Below are 27,048 nucleotides of genomic sequence, written 5' to 3'. Positions count from 1 at the left end.
GTTAGAGTTTCTTGATTGGTATCAAAGATTGAATGGTGGGAACTTCTAAGTTCCTGCACATTCTGCGATCATTCAAATGATGGTTCTTGTTAATTGTGGTCTTGAAAGGGTAGACTGGATAAGGGACCTAGCCTTTGGCAATTATTGCACAGAGTTGTCATTCTAAGACTCAAAGTCAAACTGTCAGCCCAAGAATTTATCATTCCAATTAGGTTGGATCACACTGTATGCATTAAGATGCAAGTTAGGGTAAGGGAGGCTTTTAGTAATTTGATAGGATGTTAGTGGGTTGCATCACACTGTGGAATTATTAACTTTTCCTCATCTTCCATTAAGATTAACATTAGTAATATGATGGGATGTTAATAGATTAAGGTGAACAAAGGTTTTTACCTTTACTATTTGCTGGCAAAGTGAATTTCTAACATTTTTCCCTTTTAAATATTGAACATGATAGAAACACTCAACCACATGCAAAGTCATCTACCAAATGTTAGTTTGCATCTCAATTTGCTTAGTCTATTAATCAATCTGGAGTGCTACCAACTTGTTTTGCTAGTAGTGAAAGGTTTCAGGACCTCATGATCATGATCAGATTGTATATAAGAAAGATCCTGAATGTGAACTTTCCATTAAAAGAAAGCTTAATTTCCAGAATGTGAACCCATTACCCCATAATAATAAGGTCCCCATCATCAACTTCAATGTAACCATTCTCATACAATAAGGGAGGTTCATTAACAACCAAACTCTTCGCATGACCAAAACAAAACAAAGATACAAATAATCCTAGCTCTTGTACATGTACATAAGTAAGACTCCCATGATCTTCAGTCCTTCAGTAAAACTGCATGTTGGGAGTAGGGGTGTCAATTGGACTGGATTTGGTCCAATCCGATCCAGTCCAATGTGAGTCCATTACAAATGGATTTGGTCCAATCCAGTCCAATGGATATTTTTGGACCAGTCCAGAGGCTGTCTAATCTGTTCAAATTCCTGTTAATTTAGATCGGTTTCAACTCAATCCTGGTCCATTGACACCTATATTCTTATCTTCTATCAACGGACCAGATATTGGCTCAATCTAATATAAATTCAATATGGACGGACCAGGTCCAATCCAATATGTCATATTGGTCCATCCTGTCCGTCCAAATTCAATCTGTCTTATTGGTCCATCTAAATCGTCTTAATTGATTTTGATTTGAACGGAGTCAAACCCAAAACCGGTCCATTGACACCCATAGTTGGAAGGATTCCATAGCCTTCATACTATGGTCCAAATCAGCTACTAATACCTTAACCTCTCCAATACAATTTTCCAGGTAAACCGTTCTTGAGATGCCCTCATTAGAAAAGTTCATGGGAATTACCCACTGAAGAAAAAAAATTGCATGGTAGAAGTTTGCTGCCCTGAATACAACCAAATGGAGGCCAGCATCCCTTCAGTGCACTAAATATCAAACATTAGTTAACTTATTTGCTTAGAAAATCCTATTCGGATTATAGTCTGTTTCCTAAACCCGAATCACAGTCCTCTTACCACATTTACAATCCCTTGGACTATACTTAAGGTACCTAGCATGTTGATCGGCACTTGACTGAGAAGAAGACTTCCCTACACACCGAAATAGAAAAAACCACCTAAATAATCCTTCACACATGCAATTGCAATTAAATATGTAAAGTGGAGTCTTCCTTCTTCGTCCGTTTAAGTCCACCTCTTCGTCCGGTTGTAGTTGGTTGTTGCATAGGGGAGCCTCCCTCCTTTACCCGATTGTAGTTGCTCATTGCATAAAGGAGTTTGAGCCGAAAAACCTTTTCTCCCTTTCTTTTAACCCTCAAATGCGGGTAATTTTGTCATTTTGAAAATATTTAATGTACACCTAATGTCATGTGCCTGTATTGATTAACGGCTATTAACGGAAAGGGACCTCGTAGGGCACATACATGGCGGGTTAGGGTTTTATTAAAATTGAAAGTTTAGGAAAGGGAACTAGGTGGCACTCTTATCTTATTTGCTAGTTTGTCATACCCAAATTGCGAGGAGGTGGTCTGAAATATAGGTTAAATAATTGAATAAGTATCTTGAACTCTCAAAAATAAACACTTAGGCCCACCCGTTAGTATTCTATCAGTTAAACATTATATAATGCCAAAAATACCCTTCTCACGTACTTCTAAGATCATTCTCAGGTAATCGAACGTCTCCCCATGATGACGTTCTCACTAGGGGTGGATTCGAGTCGAGCCAAGCCAAATAGTACTAGGCTCGAGCTTGGCTCGAGTAAAAAATTCATAAGCTCGAGCTCAACTCGGCTTGAGCTCGATTTTGGGAATTTTTTTTTTATAAAAATAAAAATTATATATAATTTTTTTTTTATTTTATATTTAAAAATTAAGAATTATAATAATTAATAATTATGATATTTTGGGAAATTGTCAAAAATTCACCATGAGTTTTCAGCATTTCTCTTAAACTCACCATAACTTTTCAAAATGTCTAAAACTCACCATGTCACTAACTTGATGTTAAAGAGACTAGCGACTGTTAATATGTTACCATTTTAACCTTCATAGAAAAATATAAAATATAAACATATATAAAGTATATACATATATTTTAATATTTAGATATGAAAAAAAGGAAATGTTCAAATAATATTTTCAAATATAAAATACATAAAAACACAGAAAATTGCAAAAAATATAAAAAATTATAGAAATTGCACACAAAATAAAAAAATATTTTCAAATTATAGAAACTATAGAAATTGAAAAACAAAATCAGAAAATAAAAATTGTAGAAAAAATGCCAAAAATTATAGAAAACATAGAAATTTCAAATAAATAAAAAAAATATAGGAAACTTTATAGGTTGTAGAAAATAGAAAAAAGTAAAAAACAGAAATTGTAACAAAACACTAAAATTTAATAAAAAAAGAAAATTGAAAAATGAAAAAGACCCTTTTCCTCTAACTCACCATTCAAGGGTGATTTGGTCATAAAAATTGTTATTTATGCTGACGTGGGCACCTCTATTAAAAAACATTAACGGTGCACTAACGGAAGGTGAGTTTTGGAAAATAAAAACTTTCTAACATGGTGAATTTTAGACAATTTCCCTAATATTTTTATTATATATATATATATATATATATATTTGAACCGACTCGCGAGCCTCTAGGGCTGTTCACGGGTCGGGTTGGGTCGGTTTACTGAGGTTTTTCCAACCAACCTGACCTGGTCGGGTTACTTGAGATGGAAACCGAAACCAACCCAGTGTTAAGCAAAACTGACCTGGTCGGTTTGAGTCGGGTTGGGTCGATTTGGGTCGGTTTTGGCTCTAAGTTCATCCATGCCCCCCATGGCCCATGTGCTTGTGTGGTGCAAGTTTTTATGTAAAACTGAAATATCTTTATTTAACAGTTTTAAATATAAAATATATTTAAATTAAAATCGAAATATATATTTACATAGATTAAGTCAATTTAATTTAAAATTGAAATATATATTTAAATAGTTAAGTAGGAACTAAGTCGGTTCAGTTCAGGTCAGTTTCGGTTTTCACAGAAGAAAACTGAAACCGACCCGAACCATCGGTTTATGAATTTGTACAACTCGAAATCGACCGCTACTAATGAAAACCTGGCCGACTCGGGTTGGGTCGGTTCAGATTGGTCGGTTTGGACCTTCTTATGAATAGCCCTACGAGCCTCACAAACTGAACTTATCTCGTTTAATAATCGAGCCACTGAATTGGGCTCGAGCTCGAGCAACTCCTATTTATTGCCACCCCTATTTCTCACATGGAAAACAAATAACATATTAAAATTTTGAAACGACAACATTCTCTGGTGATGATTTTACTTCATAGAATGATGTTAAAAATACATAAATACATGAGAAAGTATTTTTGACATTATATAATGTTGAAGTGACGAGAAACTAACGAATGGACTGAAGTGTCTATTTTTAAAAGTTTAGACTACTCAAATATTACAATTGAAAGTTCAAGGTATCTGTTACTTATTATCCCGAAAGTACAGGTACCTATACGTAATTTACCCTAAATAATTTAACTCGAATTAAAACATCCCCTTCCTGTCATGCTATCAAAGTATCGGCCAGTCTGCGACGGCCGGCAAAGTTTATAAAAACCCAGCAGAGACGGAGAGAGAAGAGAGATGGCAAAGAAGCCTGCAAAGTCGAAGAAGTCTCTCTCTGCGTCTTCCTCTGCTGACAAGTAATGAACTCTTAGTACTCTCTAATTCTCCTCTGTTCTTTCTACTTGTCTGGTATCGTGTTCATGGGTTCTTCTCTTTGTGTCAGGGAAAAGGCATTGAAGTTAAAATCACCAGAGAAGATGAAGAAGACTGTGAAGCCAATTAGAGTTAGCGAAATAGAAAAGAGACCAAAAAATCCCAAGAAGCCAAAAGCCAAGCCGAAGAAGAAGACAAAGAAAGAGGATGCCAACAAGCCCAAGAAACCCCCAACTGCTTTCTTCTTCTTCCTGTATGTCTCTCAATCAATCATGCTTTTTACATTTCCTCTTTTATTTCATTTACTTTGTTCTTTTTCTTTTCCTCAAAAATTTCTATGTTTTCTAGGATATTGCTTCAGGAATTGTTTCTGATGTTTGTAATCCACATTCTTCTTAATTGGGGAGTTGGGTTCTTACTCCTTGTTGAACATCTGACTAGAACAGTGTACTCGGTGATATATTATTCTGATTGTTTAACAACACTCAAAGAAAAGAAAAGGAAAGATGAAATGAATTTGCAAATAATTATTTGCTTCTGTTTTGGAGCCATTTGGTTTTGCTCTTCGCCCCTTTCCTGAAAGGGTCAACGAGAAAGTGTGTGTATGAGGTTCTGTATGTTTTCTCCTAAGCTCAACCACCTTTGTTCTGTAGCTATGGTGGTAAAGTAGGAGTGCTGCAGTGGAAATTGACCACTGCCATACAGCAGAAAGAATATTCAGCAGAGAAAGAAAAATAGTAGAAGAAATACTTTAATCATTATTTAGATCTAAATTTCTTGGGTAAAGTCTAAGAAGAAATTCTCTAGGTGCTAGTCCATGCAAGTCATCAGTTCCAAAAACTTAAAACGTACAAAGGTGAAATCTTGACTCAACATGCTGGATCCACTTTCATGCTTTGATAAGTTCTCTAGAAATAAAACCTTAAAACCTTTTTTTTTGTGTTTTTTGAGAGTAAAATAAAAAACTCCTTAAAAGAGAAGAAAAGAAAAGGCAGTATAGTTCGCAGGTGACAAGAAATCACCAAGACAAGAGGAATGGGAAATCCCCTTTACCACAACTAACCATGACTTATTTGGGCACTAGAAAAATCTCAATAGGCTATCCAGAATAAATAAAAAACGTACTTATAGAAATTATTGAGAACTAAAACTTGTTTGTGGACATGATTATCAAGAGTATCACTACACTTCTTGTCACTTCTGCTTCATAACATCAACTTCTGCAGGAGCAATTCCTCTTGGAGCCTACTTTTTAATGTAATTGTTGCAATTTCCATTCCCTGAATTGTGCTAAAATCTTAGAGAATATTCCAATTACTACATAAAAATGAGATTTTCCATGTATTATATATAGCTTAAGCATGATAAAAAATGTTACAGATATGAGAGAACATTAAACTCTTCTATTTATATCAATTTTTACAGTTTTGGTAAAATGGTTCATTTGGCAAAAGGAAAATTTTACTTAACTTTATAATTACTCAGTTGAACTCACTCAATCCCAACTGTTTGGGGTTGGCTATGTGAATCCCATCTTACTCACTATTTTATAACAGTATTTTAGAATTACTGTTAAAAAACAAATGTATATTTAAAAACAAAAAAATGCATAACATTGATTAAGAAATCATTACAATATTGACATACTGCATAGGGATATGTTGTGGAAATATTGATACACACCAATACCCAACATGGGTATTGGTGCATATCAATATGGTCGATACTCTTCATTTATTTATTTTTTATTTTTTATTTCATAATAATGAGAGGGTACCAGAAGAGGTTTGGGACCTTATAAAGTTTTCAAAATATTTTTGTATCGTTGTATCCAAGCATATTTGGAATTTGGATGCATCGATACTGATACCAATATGCCTGATATAGGGCATATCGTATTGATATTTTAATCCTTGAGTGTAGCAAGCAATTCAGCTCTAATAGAATCTCCTACTCTTACTAGGCTTTGGAATAAATCAATGACATGTCCTTCACCTTTCAACACCCCTCCTATTCCGGAGGAACCTAGGTTGCCTACTGCTTCTATCCAAATTTAACTTCAGATACCCTTTATGAGGAGGCATCAACACTGAGTTTACTTTCTTCTTTTGAGAAGAGCTTCTAGCCACTTCCTCCCAATTTCTCCAAATATCATCAAAAGTGAATTGCAAGAATGAGTCCATGGTTCTAATCCAACGTATTACTTTGGTCATCTGACATTCTTTCATTGCTTCTTTACTTCTCTCCCTCTCTGAGAATATTTTAACATTCTTTTCTTCCTAAATTGTCTCTATCAATGCTGCTCCCACACATTTCCACATGATCCTTCCCCTTTTCTTAGGCCAAATAAAGGTAGAAGGGTCAAAAAGCATCTTTATTTCCATTGGTAAACTCCACTTGTGCCCAAACAAAGAGAAAAACCAATCCCAAATATAAGTAGTAAAAGGATAGGAGATTAAGAGGTAATAACAACTCTCTCTACTGGATTTACAAAGAATGCACTGGTTTGGTGAAACACACAGAAAAGGTCTTCTATTTTGTAAAGTGTCCATAGTGTTAATCTTCCCATGACCCACTTCAATAAAAAGCTCCTACTTTGGGTGGAGTGTGTCTATATCAAACCTCCTGGGGGGGGGATAGGCAAAGAGAATTAGGGGGTGTTTTGTAATGTGGACGAGAAATTGGTGGGTATGGCCTAGTCCACACCACACCACTGTCTACAGTTGTTTTGAACTATGGACAAAATGTGTGGACTAAAACAGTCCACACCCAAAATAAATTGGAAACAATAATTCAAAAAATAATGGATAAAATAAACACCAATATGTAATTACTAGTAAATATAAAAAATATATTTGCCATATATGTCAAAGGAAAATAAAATCAAAATGAAAAAAAAACTATGGTGAAACCTAAAAAATTTTATGCTAATTATCAGCTCTGGTGGAGGGGAGTGGTGGTGGGAGCTACTTTGGAAGAGAAAACAAGCTTCTGTTTGGTTTTCCAATGGAGAGCAAGAGAGATAGCTAGGCTCACATACCTGTTCCAGTTCCAGACCGGTTGGTGAACTTGGCGGAGGAGTGGATTTGTTAATGGCGGTCCGGTAGCATAGAATGACGGAGGATACAGGAAGGTCCCCTGTTTTAGCAGAGAACGGAAAAGAGTGTGCTATGGCTTGACAATGTTAAAAGAGAGGAGTTTAGGACAAAAATGTGATGCATTAAATCATAAAAACCGGTTTGGCAACTATGGATGGTCCCCATCCATGAGATAAATGTGGGGACGATAAATTGGTGAGCAGATAGTCCTTATCCACAAGATATTGTGGATGGGGACCATCCATAGTGAACCGAATGCATCATTCTCTCACGGAATGGACCAAAATGGTCCTGTCCACAAGATAAACACGAAAGTGAATGCCACCTTAAATAGGGAGACAAAAGAAAAACGACCTTTGGGATTGGGAGTCCAAATATTTTTGTTCAGTTTGGATGGGTCCAAGCACACACTGTCAAGGAGTTGTAACAAACCAGTCCATAAAGTAAGTTCACGAGGGTGGCAATTTGTGTTCACGTGTCATGCCAAGGTGGGATTGGGAGTCCAGATACTTCTGTCCGCTTTGGAGGGGTCCAAGCACACACTCTCAAGGAGTTGTAACAAACTAGTCAATAAAGAAAGTTCTTGAGGGTGGCAATTCTTGTTCACGTGTTGTGTTAAGGTAGGAGTATTCGGATATGGATCGACACGATTAATTAATCATGTCAAATTTTCAAACATGAACATGAACTATTTATTACACGGGTAATATGACATTGCCCGCGTAACCCATATTAACACGATTAATCTATTTAATTATGTACTAACATGTATAATCTGAATTAACACAAAATACTCACGATTAAAATGTTTAAATTAAACAATAAATATATATAAATAGTAAAATAAACATTCAATCATCCATTACCTAAATGAATTCATAAAAACCTTCAATGTCATCCTTAACTACGTTAATAGTATTTCAACCAAATATACATGCATGATCTAATACTCAACTTTGGGTTGCCATGATTTTGATACAAACGCGATTAAGGTAAACCCAAACCCACTAACTTCATGTCGTGTTTGGGTCATGTGTTCATGTGTTGTGCCAAATATTGCTAGCCCTAAGTTCACCATCCTTCAATCTTCGATGGAAACCAAAATCCCAATTGTGACCCACAAGAGAAAAAGGGGTGACAAAGAGCTGGTCTAGTGGTCGAACCGAAAAACTTGGCTAACTCAACTCATTCAAAAAAGTTAAGGCATATGTGAACACTTAAATTGTTAGGTGCCTGGACAAGGGCGTGCATTAGGAGACTGCTTTCTTGGTCTATCATCTTGCTTTTTTGACTTCTAGAGCCCCTCCCACTGTTGCAACAACTGAAAAAATTTTCAAACCTATATCAAAAACCTCAGGGAGGTCAAATGGATCAAAGGGGGCTTTGGAATCTAATCTGGCTTGGAAACTGGTGTCCTTGAAGAATGTTACAACTCTGGGTAAACCCAACCCAAAGTTTTTTAGGCATTCTCGTGAAGATTCAGAGGAAGATAGCGATTGGGAAGACTTGTGATAGGAGGAAGATTATGAAGTGGGTAAACCATCTAGCATAGGAAGGTAGGACTCCACAAAAACCTACAAGTTCTGGGATGATGAAGACTATGTAACAAAGCTCTTTCTTGAAGACCCCTCTAGTGAAAACTCTTTGGCTCTGAGAGAAGGTAGGTTTGAAGTTTGAACTGCCTGCCTTAAACTTGGGGCGGTTTTAGATGTAGTCGGAAGGGAATTGAATGAACAACCAGCAAAGGCATAGGTTTAGGGTGTCCGTACATGGGATCTTGATATCAACACGGACCAAAGTACGGAAGCACAAGAGGAACAGACAACTGATGCTATGCATGCTTTACCTGACAAGGATAACTCTTTAGTAGAAAGAACCCCAAGGAAGGCTTATGAAAGCTTGGAGCAGGGAGTCTCTCACCCTATCCCCCCTTCTGTTCCTTTACTTGTTGTTTCTTCATCTGTCCCTATTACTTCCCCTAATTTTGCCTCCTCTGTTCTTGCAGATTCAGCTAGAATTTTACCTTATTAGAAGGCTTTTGACTAAAGTTCCACAAACCTTGGGGTTGGAGAATCTTTGGATAATGGTTTTGAGGAAGAGAGGAATAAAATCATGAATTTAATCCTAGAAAACCTTTTTGTTTTGGCCTTAGATCAGGCTCTCAGTTGGACGGGATAGATTACCTAACTCCCCAATTTTAGACCCATCTCAAGAAAGGCAGCCTAAGGGGGAGAGAGTTTTTCCTTTAAAACAAGAGGGGAAAGGAGGATTTTTAGAGGAAAAAAAAGAGGGGGAACAAAAGTCTACTTGAGGAGAAATGGAAAACAAAGGAAGAGGAAGAAAAATGAGATTGAAAAGCTAAAATGCGGCATTTATCTTTGAGAAAGAGGAGAACTGGGGAAAGGAAAGAAGAAAAGGGAACTGCTGATTTGAGACAACTTGTCTGGGACTTTGAAACCAATGAGATGAAGATTTTGAGTTGGAATGTGAGAGGCTTAGGCAAAGAAGAGAATGATAATGAGGAATTCCCTTAGAAAAGAAAGGCCAAGTGTGGTTATGATCCAAGAGACCAAGTTGTTAGAGATGGACAGAAAATGGATTAGGAGTTTTGTGGAAAATCAGGGGTCTTAGTTGGTCTTCTACCCCATCCTGGGGAGCCTCAGGGTGGATTTTAACAATTTGGAAAAATGAGGAGTTGGATTGTGTAGAGGAGCTAATTGGACAATTCTCAATTTCCCTAAAGATGAGAAGCACCTCAGATGGGAGAGAATGGGCATTAGCAAATGTCTATGGTCCCAACTCATATATAGACAGGGCCAGGGCCTTATTTTGGGAGGAGTTGTTTGCTATTAGAGGACTTTTTTTTTGGGGGGGGGGAGGCTTGGTGTCTGGGGGGTGATTTTAATGTTATTAGATTCTCGGAAGAAACAAATAATACAAACCAAGGAACCACCACTAGTGTGAGAAACTTTGGCAACCTAATTGATTTGCTGGAATTGAGAGAGCTCCCGCTGTTGCAAGTGGATTTTACTTGGTCAAACTTTCAATCTCCCCTACTTGCTCCAAACTAAATAGATTTCTGTTTTGCTGTAACTGGGAAGAATTGTGGGGGACATTAATTTCAAGAACTTTGCCTAGAGTTACTTCAGATCATTGTCCTGTACGTATTGAGAAAGAAGTACCTTTTGGAGGTCCTTCACCTTTCCACTTGGAGAACATGTGGTTTGAAGATCCTTCTTTTAAGGAAAGATTAAATGTCTGGCGGGAAGAATTTAGAGATTTGGGGAGAAAGAAAGAAGTGAATCACCCTTTTAAGTCAATTGAGTCCTTTTCTTGCAGCTGTGCTAGACCACCACTGCAAGCACCGGAGTGGATTGAAGAGCCTTGACTTCTATTCTTATGGACCCGATCCATATTCATCTTATAGGTCCGAACCAAATACGAAGAGTTATGTATTTTCGGGGGTTTTCTCTCTTGTATACAGAGTCTAAGTCTTGTGAGAGACGAGTGAGGCTTTGGGTGTATTTGGGGCTTAGGGTTTTCTCTATGAGAGCACAACTTTGTACTTCTTCTCCATTTCCATCTTCATAGTGGATTTCTGTTCCTCCTTCACCCGTGGACGTAGGCTATAAGCCGAACCACGTAAATCTGTGTGTGTTCTCTGCGCTTGTTTCTCTTTATCTCTACTTTTACTTTCAGTTTGGGTGCCATTCGAATCTGTTTTCTTGGGTTTTTTCCGTAACAATAATCCCTCACAGACCCTGTTTGCCTAAGTTTAGATAGGGCTTTATCATAGTTGTCGAACCTTGTTGGTCCAAAACGAATACATAGAGCTTCTGTGAAATCCACCCAAGAATCTTGTGGATGGGTATGACAAAACCACTGGAACCACATGATTGCTTCTCCTTCCAGATGGAATGAAGCGATGAGAACCCTTTGGTGGCTGGGTGTATCGTGGTACTCAAAGTATCTTTCTGCCCTAAATTTCCAAGGTATGGGATCCTCACCTGAATATTTTGGGAAGTATAACTTGGCTGACCTGGTCATTGTCCAACCACGATTTCCTCCTCCTTGATCTCTGCCATTCCCTTCTTGATCGCCATCATGGGTTCCTTCCACAGTTTTTCTCCACCTGGGCCATCAATGTTGCTGAAGTATGCTTGATCTCTTGCAAATCGCTCGTCATTTTATGCAGATGAATCTCTCCATTCAATCCATTCATTCTTCCATGGTTTCCAATCGTGTGCTTGGCATGATGTGTCCTGCCGTAAGCTTTGATACCAAATGCTGGGGAGCTGCCTAACGCAGATCCTCTTCGAGGGAGGATGACATCCTGAATTAGAGAAGAAGACAAGAGAAGAAAATTGTGAAAACTTTATTCACATCTTATTGTAAGTAAAATAGATTTACAACAACAACTTGCCAAATGTCTAGTTTCTATCATAACTAACTTACAACAGATTTACAACAACTTGCCAACATGTTTAATTCAGTAAACTCCAGCTACCTTTGAAATGGATTCACTAGGCTGATGTGGCCTTCTTCTTCTTCTGGAATTGATGTGGACGCGTATTGGGAGCAGCAGCAACAATGATCCAGTGTCCTCATCCTATCCAATTCGGCAGCAACAGTCTTATCCATTCAGCAGATTAGATTAGACTATCTTGTTATTCTTATCTTATTAAGTTATAGTAGATTAGAATATCTTATCTTATTAGATTAGGATTAAGAGAGACTTATCTTATTAGATTAGGATTAAGAGAGACTTATCTTATCTTATCAATCTTATCTTATCAAGATAGAGTTGGAAGTCTCCCTATTCAGCAAGGAGTCTCCCTAAGAGCAAGACTCTTGTAATCTCCTATTTAAGGAGCCACTATTATTGAATAAAGGCATCCAAAATTTCAGTCAAAGATAAGAGTAAAGGAGAGTTAGGGTGATCTCTTGAACAAATCACCTTTAGGGCGGCAAGATAGGTTCTTCAAGGAAAGGGAGGAACAAGGGAAAGCAGGAGGTTTTCCTCGTGGACCGACCCGTGACGAGATCCTATTCGCGGGCCCATAACAATTTTAGTATCAGAGCAAGGCGTCATGGGTGATCTGGAGCAGCTGCCGTCCAGGGTCCACAAACTCGAGCACCGACTCATGGAGACCAGCTCGGAAGTACGGGAAATCAAGGACGAAGTCAGGGAACTACGGCGTCTGATGGAGTTATTCCTTTCTAGCAAAGAGAGGAACATAGAAGGGGTGACAGCCACTAGCGGCCGCCGACCAGATCTGCCGGAGTCTTCCGGCGAACAGCAGTTCGGCAACTAGGGGGCCGTAGTCATCCCCAAGTACAACAGGTTAGAATTCCCGTCGTACAACGGCAATGGAGATCCCTTGGGCTGGCTGTACCAGTGCGAGCAGCTTTTTCGAAATCAACGGACAGACGACCGGGATAAGGTAAGCCTAGCCGCCTTTTACTTAACAGAGGAAGCGCAACTCTGGTTCTATCGATTAGAACAGAAAGAACCTGGGCTCAATTGGACCCAGTTCAAGTCCTACTGCCTTCTTAGATTTGGGCCCCCACTGACAAGCAACCCCTTAGGCCAACTGATTAACCTTAAACAAACCGGCACGGTGGTAGAATACCAGCGCCAGTTCTAGACCCTCCTCGCAAGGGCAACTTCAGTGCGACCGGACCAGCAGGTAGACATGTTCATCGCTGGGTTAGCAGAACCCCTGCGGGTGGACGTGGAAATGCAGAATCCCCCCAACCTGGTTACAGCCATGAATATAGCTCGCGCCTTCGAACGCAAACTACAACTCAGCCGCGGAACCTTCAGTATAGGGCGGTCTCCATCAGCATGGGCATCCCCAGAACCACTTGGAATGGCTCCATATTCAGCAGCCAGCCAAGAACGGAAGCCACAGGCGAGCAACAATTCCAGATCAGCATCCAGTGTGGGGAGCAGCGTCGTTGCACCCCCTATTAAGCACTTGTCCAGGGCTGAGATGGCGGAACGCAGGGCAAGGGGCCAATGTTTTAATTGCGATGAACTCTACTCAGCAGGGCACAAGTGCAAGAGACTTTTCTGCCTCCTGGTGAAACAAGAGGAAGATGAGGATGAACCCTCTTCATTGGAACCCGATCCAGGGGGGCAAAGTCATTCCACCTATCCGGGATTCCTTTGACGGTGTTTCCCGACACCCATCCTGAATTTGAGCTTGAGGACAAGCTCGTAGTCCAAGAGGGGAGTAATGATGTGGACGCATATTGGGAGCAGCAGCAGCAATGATCCGGTGTCCTCATCCTATCCAATTCGGCAGCAACAGTCTTATCCATTCAGCAGATTAGATTAGACTATCTTGTTATTCTTATCTTATTAAGTTAGTAGATTAGATTATCTTAGCTTATTAGATTAGGATTAAGAGAGACTTATCTTATCTTATCAGTCTTATCTTATCAAGATAGAGTTGGAGGTCTCCCTATTCAGCAAGGAGTCTCCCTAAGAGCAAGACTCTTGTAATCTCCTATTTAAGGGGCCACTATTATTGAATAAAGGCATCCAAAATTTCAGTCAAAGAGAAGAGTAAAGGAGAGTTAGGGTGATCTCTTGAACAAATCACCTTTAGGGCGGCAAGATAGGTTCTTCAAGGAAAGGGAGGAACAAGGGAAAGCAGGAGGTTTTCCCCGTGGACCAACCCGTGATGAGATCCTATTCGCGGGCCCATAACAGGAATATACCTGTAGCCTCTGTTCATTTGTGTCTTTAACAGTACCATCAAGAGGTTTAAGGGCAATCAATGCAGTGGTATGTGGGTTTGCTGATAACCCTTTTTCTATGTCACTCCAAACTAAATCAGTTGTTTTTTCACAAATGAAAACCAGCTTCTAGGCTCTGAAGGGATTGAAATTATGCAGAGTGTTAATAAAGCTACTGCTTCTAGTTTTGACTATGTAGCTTTCCAGGTTCAAGGGAAAGGGGGAGGGGGGAAGGTCTCTATGTTTAAAGCAGGTAAAGGAGGGTCTTGAGGTTTCCTCATCAGTGGCTTGAGGGAATCCAACATTGCATGCCACCCACAAGAATCATCATCTTCAGGTATGAATATACCCCTGGCGCTTTCCTCACCTGCCCAAGAGGTGAAGTTTTCGATTTTAGTTGGAGGGTGGAGTGTAGGCCTCTGAAGAATAATCTCCTTATTTCCAGAACATTTAAACCATCCTCTTGAAGCTGCAATAAAAGCTTAAGGAGTTTTCAATGCTTCATCCTCTCTAAGGGTCAATTTTTCCAGAAACCCCTACTTCTCTCCAATAAGAATGCAGAAGGCAGTGTTAGATTGGAGATTGCCCTCAATTTCAAAAGTTTTCACTTCAGTGGTCCCTCTGGTAGGGAGAGAAGGAAGGGATCTGAGTGTCTGGCAGGCTCCTATTGGAGCTCATCCCGGCCACTGTAACTCATTCAGTCATCACTCTTTCTGAGTTTGCTACCTACATCTCTATTTCTGCATCTTTTACAGCACTTGGACTTTAATTTTTTATTCATTCTTGACATTTTCTTATATTTATTTATCAAAACCCAATCTTGGAACATTTTCTGCTGCTCTAAGCACAACCATTACTACTGTACGGTATTTTCTCTTTTCTTATTTTTACCCTTGTTTTGTGAGGCTTTTTTATGGAGTCACATGACCATGGGTTTACTGGTTATTTTACTATTTTATACAGTTGCTATCTAAGTAGAATAGAAGCTGGCACCTGCACCTCATGCTTTTAGCGCTCTCCACATTTCTCTTTTCCTTTTTTCTTATTCTCATTTCTTTCTCTTCTCTCTCATTCTCTTCTAAATCTATACTCAGACACTCAAGAAGAATAAATAAATGGATGTATTTATCTGTGGTTTCATCCTGCATTTATCTGATTCAATATTCGTGGTTATGTGTTGCAGCAAAAGAAAAAAAATCATGGTTATGGATAACATAATGTAGAGCATTATATTGGACTTTGCTTTGGATTTGTAAATTAACAATTAAAGTAAACTATTGTTTATGATCTATCATTTATGCCTTAATGCCAACACTCTTCCTCCCTTCCAAACTCCCCCCTCCCCCCCCCCCTGAAAAAAAATAAATAAAAAGAAAGAAATAAAGAAAAGAAAGGTTTGGTCTCCCAGAATTACCTTCTGTTAACCATAGCAACAATTAGCAGAAAATGGGCATTGGTTTTATTGAAGCATGGAACTATATTCAGTGTGCACAAGTTCATGAGTATTTCTACATCATCATATAACCCATATGTTCTTTGTCACGTTCTACATTTTAACTGCACATTTTTGTGATTTTGAAGGGAGGATTTTCGCAAGGAATACCAGGAACAAAATCCAGATGTGAAGTCAATGCGCGATGTATGTGCTAGATCATCTGCAGATTGTTTCTTTGAATTTTTCCCTACTAATTCAAGCCATTCATTCTTTCATTACCTTTATTTCTTTCCCTTTCAGTTTTTTAATTCATGCATTCTGTGATATTCTCATTCTTTAGATTGGCAAGGCATGTGGGGAGAAGTGGAAAACAATGACATATGAGGTTTGGTTCAATTATTGTTCTCAGTTTCTGACTGTCTTTGTGCATGTGATTTTATATGAAGGCTGTGAGTGGTTTTGAGGGCATCTCAAATCCCAACATGTCCTCATCTCATAGGATTGGCTTACAGCAGTATGAATCATGAACTGCATTCAAGGTTAACTTTATAATAGTACAGATAAGCTTTCAATCAGTTCCAAAATCAACACACTTAATGCACAAATAATGAGCTAAACTATAGATGAGATTAGCTACTGTTTTTGTCCTTTATTCTTTTTGTATAATCTGAACATCGTTCAATAAGTAACATTAATGCATTGATTGATTTCCTTTACTGCTGCTAATTATATTTATCTATCAAAAAAACAAGTAGCACTGGTGCATCAACCATGCACATGGAATTTGGTATTTCTGGATGCACTCATCCTTGTGTCATATGGGTTATTGTAATTCCAGTTTCATGGGTGTATAGCTTTACAAACATTGGCAAAATCATGTTGCATGAAGACCCCAGATGACCAGCGGGGGAAGCTTGGAAAGAGGGAGGGAAGGTCAGTTCCTGCAAGCAAAAAGATGGAAGAATGTGCTGAAGGTGGAAGCGAAGACTTTCATCTTGGAAGAAATCTGGACTAGAAATGGACTCTCTCTAAAGATTGTATAATCGAGGAAAGCTTCTTTACTTCTCGAAGGAAGGGCGGTACCATGGTTCCAAGGAGTTCTCGATGGAGCTAAAATAACAGAAAAATCAAGGGAGTGGAGGTGCTGTCTATTGGAACAGAACAGGAAGTACGTGGCTGAAAGAAAAAAGAACCAAGTACGGGAGGTTTTTGGGAGTGCAGGAACACTTTGGTGAGGGGCTGAAGCAGTTTACCTGTTTCCCTGAAGGAAGGGAGGCCTCGGGATGGGACAAGTTAGCAGAAGCAATTCAGGAGTTTATGGTGGCAACTAATGACAGAGAAAGTGCCCTAAAAGATGGTCAAAAAATTAAGGAAGAATCTGAAGGGCAGTCAGGGAAAGTTTTCAGGGAGATCCCAGGAGAGGAGGAGATAGGGACGGAAAGTAAATTGCAGATTGATGCTGGACTAGGTTTGGTGAAATTGTGGGTGAACAAACCTAAAGAGGATTGGCAGCTTAACGGTAAACAAGAAAGTAAAAGATTGGGAGAGACTAGGTGAAGAAGTCCAACAGATATTGAAGACTACAGAGGTGTTGCAGATTTCTCCCTTTGACGACCACAAGGCTGTAGTGTATTTTCAGGGGATTCCTCTGGATTTTGCTACTGTTTCGGCTGTAACAGAGCAAGGTGTGGTGGTGTTGGAGAAATGGAAGCTTTTTTGCAATGTACAGTTGGTAGAACCCACAGAACTTATCAATCTGAAAATTATTGGGTTGCCTTTCCATCTATGGAAGATGGAGGTATTCAGGAAAGTTGCGAAGCTATGTGGAGGCAAGATGGTTTCCTTTGATGCTTCCAACCTGAGTGCCGTGCAGATTAATGTAGCAGGAGCAAAGCCAGAGCTTATCCCAAGGTCTTTGGATTTAACTTCAGATAATGTAGAACTCAGGGTTTGGATTGCAACTTCTACAGAAGCTAGATGGTGGAGATTGGGGAGGAGTGGGGAAGACGAAGATGACGTGGCCTCCAAGGTTCGAGTTAACACTGGGAAAGAAACTGTAAAAGCAAGGGATAGGAAAGCAGTACCCCAGTCTTCCACTTTAATTGGCAAGTCAGAGGATCGGACTAGCACTTTTGCTCAGGTAGTAACGTCCAAAGGTGGAGAAAGTTTGTCGGATGACTTTTTGAATTTGAACAAGTGTCCAAAGGTGGGGACAGGTGGAGGTAGATTGGAACAACAACCAGGTGGATTGTCGTTTGATATGGCCCAGGCCTGCAGTCAGGGAACCAATACTAAACTTTTAAAAAGACTGGGTCAGGTTCAAAATTATAAGGATGGGCCAACGGTAGAAGTGAGGGGTACTGGTGGGCCCAGTCTTAAACTTAAAGTGGATGGGCCTGGAAATAAGACTCCAACAGCAAGTAAGCCCATAGATAAATCAGGTGACCACTTAAATAGGCACGTGAGGTGGAACAAGGTTCAAAAGACTATGGACATTCGCTGTGGTATATCTTCGTCCTCTTCAGATTGGTCTGCAACTGGCTCGAAAGAAAAACGTTTGTCTGGTCCGACTTTAGCGTGGCAGCCAAGACTGGTCTCTTACTCCACTAGCCCAGATAAACCTAATCCGAGATATAATCGCACGAGGTTAGAAGAGGAGGATTCTGCTCAGACTGGGTAAGTGTAGATGATGAGTCTCTGAAAGAGGAGTTGTATGTTGAAGTGTCCAGCTATGGTAGTATACAGAGTAAATGCCGTTCAAGGTTTGGGGAGGAAGATGACCCAGGATTAAAGTTACTGTTCGAAGAAGAGGCTTGTACACTTCCAGGAGAGTTGGTTCGGCCTAGAAAGGAGTTGGAAAGAAAGAAAACAGGCTTGGGTGAGGAGAAAACCGAAACGGGGAGAAAAGGGAATTCAATCCTTTGTAAAGACCAGGGAATGGGTGCTTGTACGGTGTGTGTTGGCAATCTGGTTCCTCCAAGCAGAGCTATAAACTACCCGCTTCCCACTGCAATCAATCCAGATCTTGATTTCGAGGGTCCTATTCCCAGCGAAAGTCAAACAAGAGGGGTTCAGGCTATTCCAGCAACTCATATTGCGTCTTCTTCCTCCCAAGGTTTGGATTGTTTTCAGGTTCAGTTTTTGGTTACTAACTTTGTTTCCTCAAGTCCTGTGTGTGTCTGGCCTAAGGTGATTCCAGCCCAGCTTTAAAGTCTGCCAATTCGTTTGATTCGGGACAAGTGACAGAGGTAGTGGGGGAGATAAATTCAGAAGCAGAAGAGAGAGGACTAGGGGACAAAATTTGGGTGTTGATCATGGAACTATTTAGAATCAGAATGGAAGAGGAGCTGAATGTGAAAGAGGGTAGGGTTGAGGAGGAGATTATTCAATTTCCCAATACAGTGGAGAAAAGTGGATACAGTGGAAAATCAAAAGGACAACTGAAAAAGAAGAAGAAGGGGTCAGGTAAGAAACTAGAAGGAATTGAGAAGGTGGAAGAGTCTAGTAAGAAGGTAGGAGAGCTTTCTAAGAAGAGGAAGAAAAAGCTGAGTGAGGTGGAGAGGTTGAAGAGTGGGGTGGTTTATGATAAAGCGAGTAGGGGTAGGAAGGATAGAAAAAAGGAGTAAAGAGGGTGGTTTGGTTGGGGCTAACTGATTTGTTTGTCCATGAAGTTAATAAGCTGGAATGTAAGAGGTTTGGGGAGTTCAAAGAAAAGGCAAGTGATCAAAGACTTCTTGAGAAGAGAAAAGTCAGATGTGGTCTTAATACAAGAATCAAAACCGTTTGAGGTGGACGAGAAATGGGTGAGGAGCATTTGGTCAACAAGAAATTTGAGTTGGGCCTTTGCACAATCGTGGGGAAGGTTTCTGGGAAGAACTAGCAGCTGTTAGGGGATTGTGGGATGGCCCTTGGTGTTTGGGTGGGGATTTCAATGTCATAAGATTCTTAAACGAGTCCAATAACCCCAGTCATAGGATTACATCTAGCATGAGGAAGTTTAATCTCTTTGTGGAGAATTTTGCATTGCGGGACCTCCCTCTTCAGCAAGCAAATTTTACCTGGTCAAACGTCCAAGAAAACCCTATCTGTTGTCGATTGGATAGGTTCCTCTTTAAAGTGGATTGGGAAGCTGAATGGGGGACTTTAGGTGTTACAGCATTGCCGAGACCTATTTCATATCATTGCCCAATCAGGTTGTCTCAAGAAAGACTAGATGGAGGCCCGTGCCCTTTTAGGTTTGAAAACATGTGGTTACTTCATCTAGAGTTTCTAGCTAAGGTAAAAGAATGGTGGGAAGTGGACCAAGTGGAATTCCGATGGAAGGGGTATAGGTTTTACAAGAAACTACGACTCCTGAAAGCTAGACTCAAGATTTGGAATAAAGAGGTTTTTAGTAGATTAGAGCAAAGGAAAGTGGAAATCAGTCAGAGAGTGTAGGAGCTAGATGGACTAGAAGCTGAAAGAAGGTTGGGGGAAGAGGGTACGGTGGAAAGATGGAATTTGAAACAGGAACTGGAAGATCTTGTTAGGAAGGAGGAGATAAGTTGGAGGCAAAAATCTAGGTGCAAATGGCTAAAGGAAGGGGACATCAATACAAGGTTTTTTCATTCGTTGGCAAATGGGAGGAGAAGGAAGAATTATGTTTCAAAATTGGAGTGGGATGGGCAATTGCTGACAAGGGAAGATGATATAGCTCAAGCTTTGGTTAATCACTTCAAATTAGTGTATGACAACCCAGGGAGACCTAGTGAGAGCTTAGAGGACTTGGAGTGGAGGGTGGAAGATAGTGTCTTATTGGAATCTTTGGAAAGAAGATTGAAGGCCCAAGAAGTGAGAAATGCAATCTTCTCCATGGATCGAGCTAAAGCTCTTGGGCCAGATGGTTTTTCGATGGCCTTCTATCAAGATTGTTGGGAGATAATTAGAGAGGATTTGTTGGAGGTTTTTGAAGAGTTCTATGAGAGAGGCAAATTTAACTCGGGAGCAAATGCAACTTTTATTGCCTTGGTTCCTAAGAAGAAGGACGCTCTCCAACCAAAGGATTTCAAACCTATAAGCCTGGTGGGAAGCATGTATAAGATCTTCTCTAAAGTCCTAGCGCTAAGATTAAAAAAGATCCTCCTATCTCTAATCTCACCGTATCAAGGGGCCTTTGTAGAAGGAAGACAAATTGTAGATCAAATACTTATTGCCAATGAATGAGTTGAGGTGAAGAGGAGGAGAAAGGAAAAGGCATATGACATGGTGGACTGGGATTTTTTACTAGAGGTTCTCAAGCGGAGAGGGTTTGGGGAGAGATGGTGTAGTTGGGTAAAGGGATGCATTTCTTCATGTCATTTCTCAATATTGGCGAATGGTGTAGCTAAGGGTTTCTTTCCTGCAAAGAGGGGTATTAGGCAAGGAGATCCATTGTCCCCATTCCTCTTTACCCTAGTAGTTGATGTGTTGAGTGCCATGATTTCGAGAGCCGATGCTAACAATTTGATAAGAGGTTGGAGGATTGGTAGGGAGGAGGTGGTGGTCACACACTTACAATTTGCAGATGACATCATCTTGTTTTGTGACATGGAGGAAGGGGAATTACGGAACTTAAAGAGTCTAGTGCTTCAATTTGAAAGGAAGTCCAATCTTAAAGTGATTTAGGGAAAAAGTTGTGGCAGGGCTCAATCTAGGCGGAGAGGAGGTGGATTCCCTAGCTAGGATTTTGGGGTGTGAAGTGGGGGACTGGCCTTTACAATATCTGGGGCTACCACTGGGAGGGAACCCAATGGTTGAGAGTTTTTGGTACCCTGTAATTGAAAGATTCTCCAAGAGGTTAGAAAATTGGAAGAGGAATTACATCTCTTTAGGGGGTAGGATAACCTTAATCAAGTCAACCTTAGCCAACTTGCCAGTTTATTTCCTGTCTACCTTTAGAGTACCAATGAAAGTAGCTAACCAGTTAGAGAAGATAATGAGGGATTTCTTGTGGGAACCAGGGGATACTAAGAAGGATCACTTAGTGAAGTGGGAGGTTGTTTCTAGGAGTAGGGATGATGGAAGCCTTGGGTTAGGAAATATAAGATTAAGAAACATGGCTTTGCTGGGGAAATGGATTTGGAGACTACCGATGGAACAGGACAGACTTTGGTCTAGATTGATTTTTAGTATTCATGGATTGGCAGATAACGATTGGGATGCAGGACTCGACCCTGGGGCTTCTCAGTGTTCTCCTTGGAAAGCTATTCAAGGTATTTTGCCTCTTATGCTTCCTTATTTGGGTTGGTGAAAACTCCCTTAGAGATAGATTTCCTTCTATTTACTCCTTGTCTGAAAACAAAAGAAAAGTGATATCTTCATTGTTTGTTGATAACTCCTGGGATTTGGGCTTGAGAAGAGGTCTAAGGGATTCTGAAATGGGGATGGTTGATAAATTGATCACTCAGTTAGGGGAAGTCTTTCTTGATCAGTCCTGTAGAGATGGCAGAATTTGGAAACCTTCCCCTTCTGGTTTTTTCAATTGCTCTTCTTTCTATAACATTTTGCTTCAGACCTCTAACCTTGTAGGGAACTTTCCTTCAAAGGAGGTGTGGGGTAGCCCTGTACCCCCTAAAATTCAGGCCTTTTGTTGGGAAGTGGTACTCAAAAAAATCAACACCTTGGATTTATTGCAGAAAAAGAGGCCAAATATGTGCCTCTCCCCCCATGTTTGTTGCCTATGTTTGGGTTCTGGCGAGACAATTTCACATTTACTAATCTCATGTCCCTTTGTGTTCTTTATTTGGTCTTGGTTCTCTTCTCTCTTTGGCTACAAGTGGACTCTCTCCTCAAGCGTGGCGAACCTCTTTGATCCAACTTTTTACAGGCAACCAACGGTTCGTGGAAGGATTATGTGGAGAGCCACTAGAGCTGCTGTATTGTGGTCAGTGTGGGAGGAAAGAAACAATAGGATCTTTAAAGGCAGATGTAGATCCAAGGAAGAGGTTGTGGAAGGAATAACTACTAAGGTTATCCATTGGTTGAAATCCTGTGATCTTTTTAAGGATTTCTCAGTTGAAGACATTTATAGAAGTTGGGGTATTGTGGCATCTACTACTACTTCCAAAGCTATGATACAGGAAGTTTGGTCCCCACTGGCACAACAAAGGGTGAAACTGAACTTTGATGGAAGCTCTATAGGTAATCCAGGCCCATCTGGTATAGGAGGTGTTTTCAGAGATAATGAAGGCAGATAATGGCTTTGTTTTCAGGCCCAAGAGGAGTTGGAGATTCCTTAAGAGCGGAAATCTTGGCACTACATCAAGGTGTAAAACTGGCCAAACAGTTGGGGTTACAGTAGATTGAGATAGAGGGAGACTCCAAGTTGGTAATTGGGTGGATGCAATCAGGGCAGCTGGGAATTTGGCAATATAGACAGCTGATAAGGGAAATTCTTAGCATAACAAGGGAGGTGGGTGTTTGGTTCAAGTGGGTAAGGAGATCAGCAAATGGTTTTGCTGACGCCCTAGCAAAACAAGGGATTGCAAGGGAGAGTCTTTTTTGGGCAGTGCTGTAATGTTTGATGTTTATTGGATCAACCTTTTCTAATAAGGGTTGAATTCTGTATTTCAGGTTAACTTATCTCTAATGAAAGTTATCGTTTCTGATAAAAAAAAAATCATGTTGCATGAACTCTCCTAAATGGATGATGTGTCTTGTTGGACACATTTTGGAGCCCAACACTTCATGAATTTGTGAGGGCACTTCTATGTAACGTTTCTTTTTATCTCCTAGCTTATTTGACATAAATGAACAACTAATATACAAGAATCCATTTTTTGCATCAAACAACTAATGAAAGAAACATTTTTTATAGGTATATAATGTTAGAATTCAAAAAATATGAAATATTTTAATAGTATATACTTTTCCATAGATGTGTCTGTGACTCCATGTTTTCTCATCTTGCCGAGTCAGGCTCTTGGACAGGCATCTAATTCCGATTCTCATGTCTGTGTCCATGCAGCACTGGGTAAAGTTGTGCCTATAAAAACTTATCTTTTTTCTTTTTTACCTTGATGCTGTAGCATTTGTATGGTTATATCAATTTGATCCACTTCAAGTCCTATAGAAGGTTATAAGATTGAAAAGAAAGAAAAAAAGGTTAACAGCTTCAGAACTCATTCTTAGCATATATGAGAGGCCCCATAGAAAACTAGCAAATATCAGAAGTGGGGCCTACAGTGTTTAGTGGGCCAACCACATCAGAAAATTTCTTTTTTCTTTTCTTTTTTTTTTTGATAAAATGGAAGAAAGGGGTACAAGAGGGGAGGCAACACACCCCCAGAAATCACAAAAAGAAATAAAATTTAACAACCAAAAAGACCTAGAGGCAGCACACCCTTGATCTCTAGATGATTTGAAGATGCGATCTTGAAGCACTCTTGGATGATGGTTCTTAGATCAAAGAAGAATTCTCATGTATGTAAGAGATCACTGATTTCCCTTGAATGTGGGGTTCTAGTGGCAGGTTTATGGTGTATAATTTTACCAGATTTATGGCTAGAATCAAATTATCTTTAAATTTAAATATTTATTTATTTTTTAGTGTGCTGATGGGTCATATTTTTCTCTTAAAGGTGTTCTTTGATAATCTTGGACTATTCTTAGTTGTGGGGTCAACTTGTATGATGTGGACCAATCTTTGTTCTTTCTCTCTCTCTCTCTGTCTTTCTCTTAAATATTTATGCAAGGCCAGAAGAGCAATAGATTGATAGTTTGATGCATTAAAGTTACTGGCTGTGGTTCTAGAATTGATGTTATTTTTTTAACCTTTCTCCGTTCCTGTGTAAAATCTAACCCTTTTTCTATTTCTTGTGATTTAACCTGATTTTTTTTTTGATTCTCTTACTACATGCTGCCATGTATTCATGAAAGGTTCTTGACTAATTCTTGGTAGTTCTAGTTCTTGAATTGATGTTGAACCTTTTTTATTTCTCAATACTTACTTGAAATTCTTTTTTCCTGTACTCATTTTCTGAAACATTTTTTCTGCTGCATTCTTATTTTGTGAGACGCCGGACCACATGATTTATTCTAACCTTCTATGGTTAACCAACCCACTGCATCAGCAGAGCATGTGCTGTTAATTCGAGTTGATTTTCTGTAATGTTAGGTCAAATCACCATGCTCTAGGGTTTCCTCAGCCACTCTAAACAAAAGAATTGAGTCACAAGATATCCCCTGTTTGCAAAAAGGCTTTAGGTTTATCCTTTTCCACCTAGGTACCATCAAACGTCCAGGACACCAACTAGCATCTTTTATGTTTCTTCAGCATTACTGTGCATAGTAAACTAGTTTATCTTGTTAGCCATTCAGACGATGCAGCAAGGGACCTAAATGGAACCTAACTTGTTGCTCTTTAGCAATGCTTTGCTGTTCATGAGTGACATTTATGCTTGATAATCTTGCTTTCTTTTTGCCTTGATGTGAAAATGTAACTTTATCCTGTTGGCAAGAAAATCTTAAGATTGAAGGTGTTAAGGCTAGACAACAAGAGAGCCACCTTGTCATGTAACCATGATGATTTGGTTAATTTCAACTTGTTTCCCTAGTTGAAGCAGCAAGCAAACATTAGAAGTGATTCTATTAATGTGAAGAGGCACGGGGAATATAATGTCTTTGTATTGTATGACAAATCAAAGAAGGAAAGTAAAAAAATGGGGATAAAGCCTCTGTCATGCTCTCTAAATTGAAAACTTACCTTTTATGCATTGTTTTGAAAATCGGACCAGAGTGGATGGTTGAACCGTTTGACCCAGGAAACAGTCATACCTCTGGGTCCTTTTTTCAAGTGGACTGCTATTTCTGAAAAAACCGTTGAATTAGTCAAAAACCGCTGACCTGGGCGGTGTAACCACTAAACAGGTAGACTCTAGAAAGCGGTTCACGGTTTAATAAAATATTTGTTATTTAATTTTTTAAGAGAGCATGTACAGAGAGATCGAGAAGAGATGGGGGGAGGGATTGAAATTAGATATCAGACCTGAAATCACTGCTCTGAGAGAGAGAGAGAGAGATCTGCGAGATCTGAGTCGCCGCCACCTCCTCCTCCTCCTTCTTCTTCCCTTTCTTTCTTTCTTTTCTTTCCTTTCCCAGCCGACAGCAACTTCTCTCTTTTCTCATAATATATATAGATACACACACACACATCATCCTCTTACCCTTACCCTAATAGGTCAAATAAATCAACCTGCTCGAACCACTCGGCCTGGACGGTTGAACTGCTGACCTGGAAACTGGTGGTCAAAACGGTTTTTGTTTTCGGGTCGATTTTTAAAGCCTTTGCTTTTATGGTACTCTTTATACCATTTTACCTTTTTTACATAATATGATGTGATTTAGCTGCACTACACCAAAAATTTGTATACCATGATATAAAAACATGAAGGCACATGGTGACCCCTGAAAAAGTTTTACCTTGACAACTACCTTAACATCTTAGCTTTTAATTTTTGTCCTTTTCTAGGAAAAAGTTCAATACTATGACATCGCCACAGAAAAGAGAGCAGAGTTCGAGGAGGCAATGGCGGAGTATATCAAGAGAAAGGTAGCTTATTCACTGAACTCAAGGCTTTTGCCTTTTTTTTAATCTTTTACCTGTTACTTTTTTTCTTAATTGGCTTTGTAATCCAGCCTCTCTAAGCCACTAATTTGGATTTCCACAATTGGCATGGTTGGCTTATATAATCTTGCCCTATCTTCTTATTTTTAATAATGTCTTCATCTAATTGCAGGAAAGTGGTGAGGATCAAGAAAGTGAAGATTCGGAATATGATGAGTAGAGTTAGTTGAGAGAAACAATGTTGACTGGGATTAGAGTAGAAGAGGGGGGTGTAGGGTTGTATATTAGCTCCATAGGTCAACAACTATCATCTTTGTCATCGAAACCATCTCTGTATCAATTCCAATGTAAATTTGATGCCCGCAAATCAAATTTCTAGTAAGGAAAACCTATTGATTGGGCTTGTTCTCATTTTAACAATATTGCTAAGGTTATCTCTATGTTCTGGTTCGGGCAAGGTTTTAGGTAATTACAAGTGATTAATTTCCAAAACAAGTAACAAAAAAAAAACCATAAAAAATGAGATACCTCCTGTAGTATGGGGGGTAAGGCTAGATGGGGCGGTCTTTTTGAAGGACAAAGAGAGGCCTGGGGTCTGGGGAAAGATGCAGGTTAAGGTCCTAGAGAATGGGAGTGTTGGGGATACTCGAGGGTACTGATAGCACAGAAATGCTCAGATTGGATAACTCCTTCAATATGAGGATGATCCCTATTTATGGAGGAGATCCAGAGATCCTAAAAGGTAAGAGATGGGGATATTCGTTCTGTATCAGGAAAGGGGATATTTGATTTGCTGTCAATTATTAGATGTAGTAATGGAGTATTGCCATGTGTTTCATGAGGATCTTCTCAAGGATTAGCTTTCTTTATCCTTGAGATCTCTCATTACTCACATGTGCTACTATCCTTTTGTGCGCCATGACT

General features: G+C 39.6%; 1 protein-coding gene across 3 annotated transcripts; it reads left to right on the top strand.

Annotated features, from left to right (window-relative positions):
• Positions 1 to 4,089: 4,089 nt before the first annotated feature.
• Positions 4,090 to 26,581, top strand: LOC104610200 (high mobility group B protein 14). Of its 3 annotated transcripts, XM_010276717.3 has the most exons (6): positions 4,090 to 4,246; positions 4,333 to 4,515; positions 15,689 to 15,746; positions 15,883 to 15,927; positions 26,029 to 26,109; positions 26,297 to 26,581. In XM_010276717.3, exons 1-6 carry the CDS (start codon positions 4,188 to 4,190, stop codon positions 26,342 to 26,344), a joined length of 474 nt encoding a protein of 157 aa, XP_010275019.1. In that variant the 5' UTR covers positions 4,090 to 4,187; the 3' UTR covers positions 26,345 to 26,581. The 3 variants fall into 3 exon arrangements, with proteins under 3 accessions (XP_010275019.1, XP_088759203.1, XP_088759202.1); XM_088903077.1 differs by lacking the exon at positions 15,883 to 15,927; XM_088903076.1 differs by lacking the exons at positions 26,029 to 26,109; positions 26,297 to 26,581 and adding an exon at positions 23,478 to 23,715.
• Positions 26,582 to 27,048: the final 467 nt, after the last annotated feature.

This window comes from Nelumbo nucifera, chromosome 4, assembly GCF_055504915.1.
Source record: "Nelumbo nucifera cultivar China Antique chromosome 4, China Antique-T2T, whole genome shotgun sequence".
Taxonomy (NCBI): Eukaryota; Viridiplantae; Streptophyta; class Magnoliopsida; order Proteales; family Nelumbonaceae; genus Nelumbo; species Nelumbo nucifera.
This window is presented reverse-complemented; position numbering and strand designations above follow the sequence as displayed.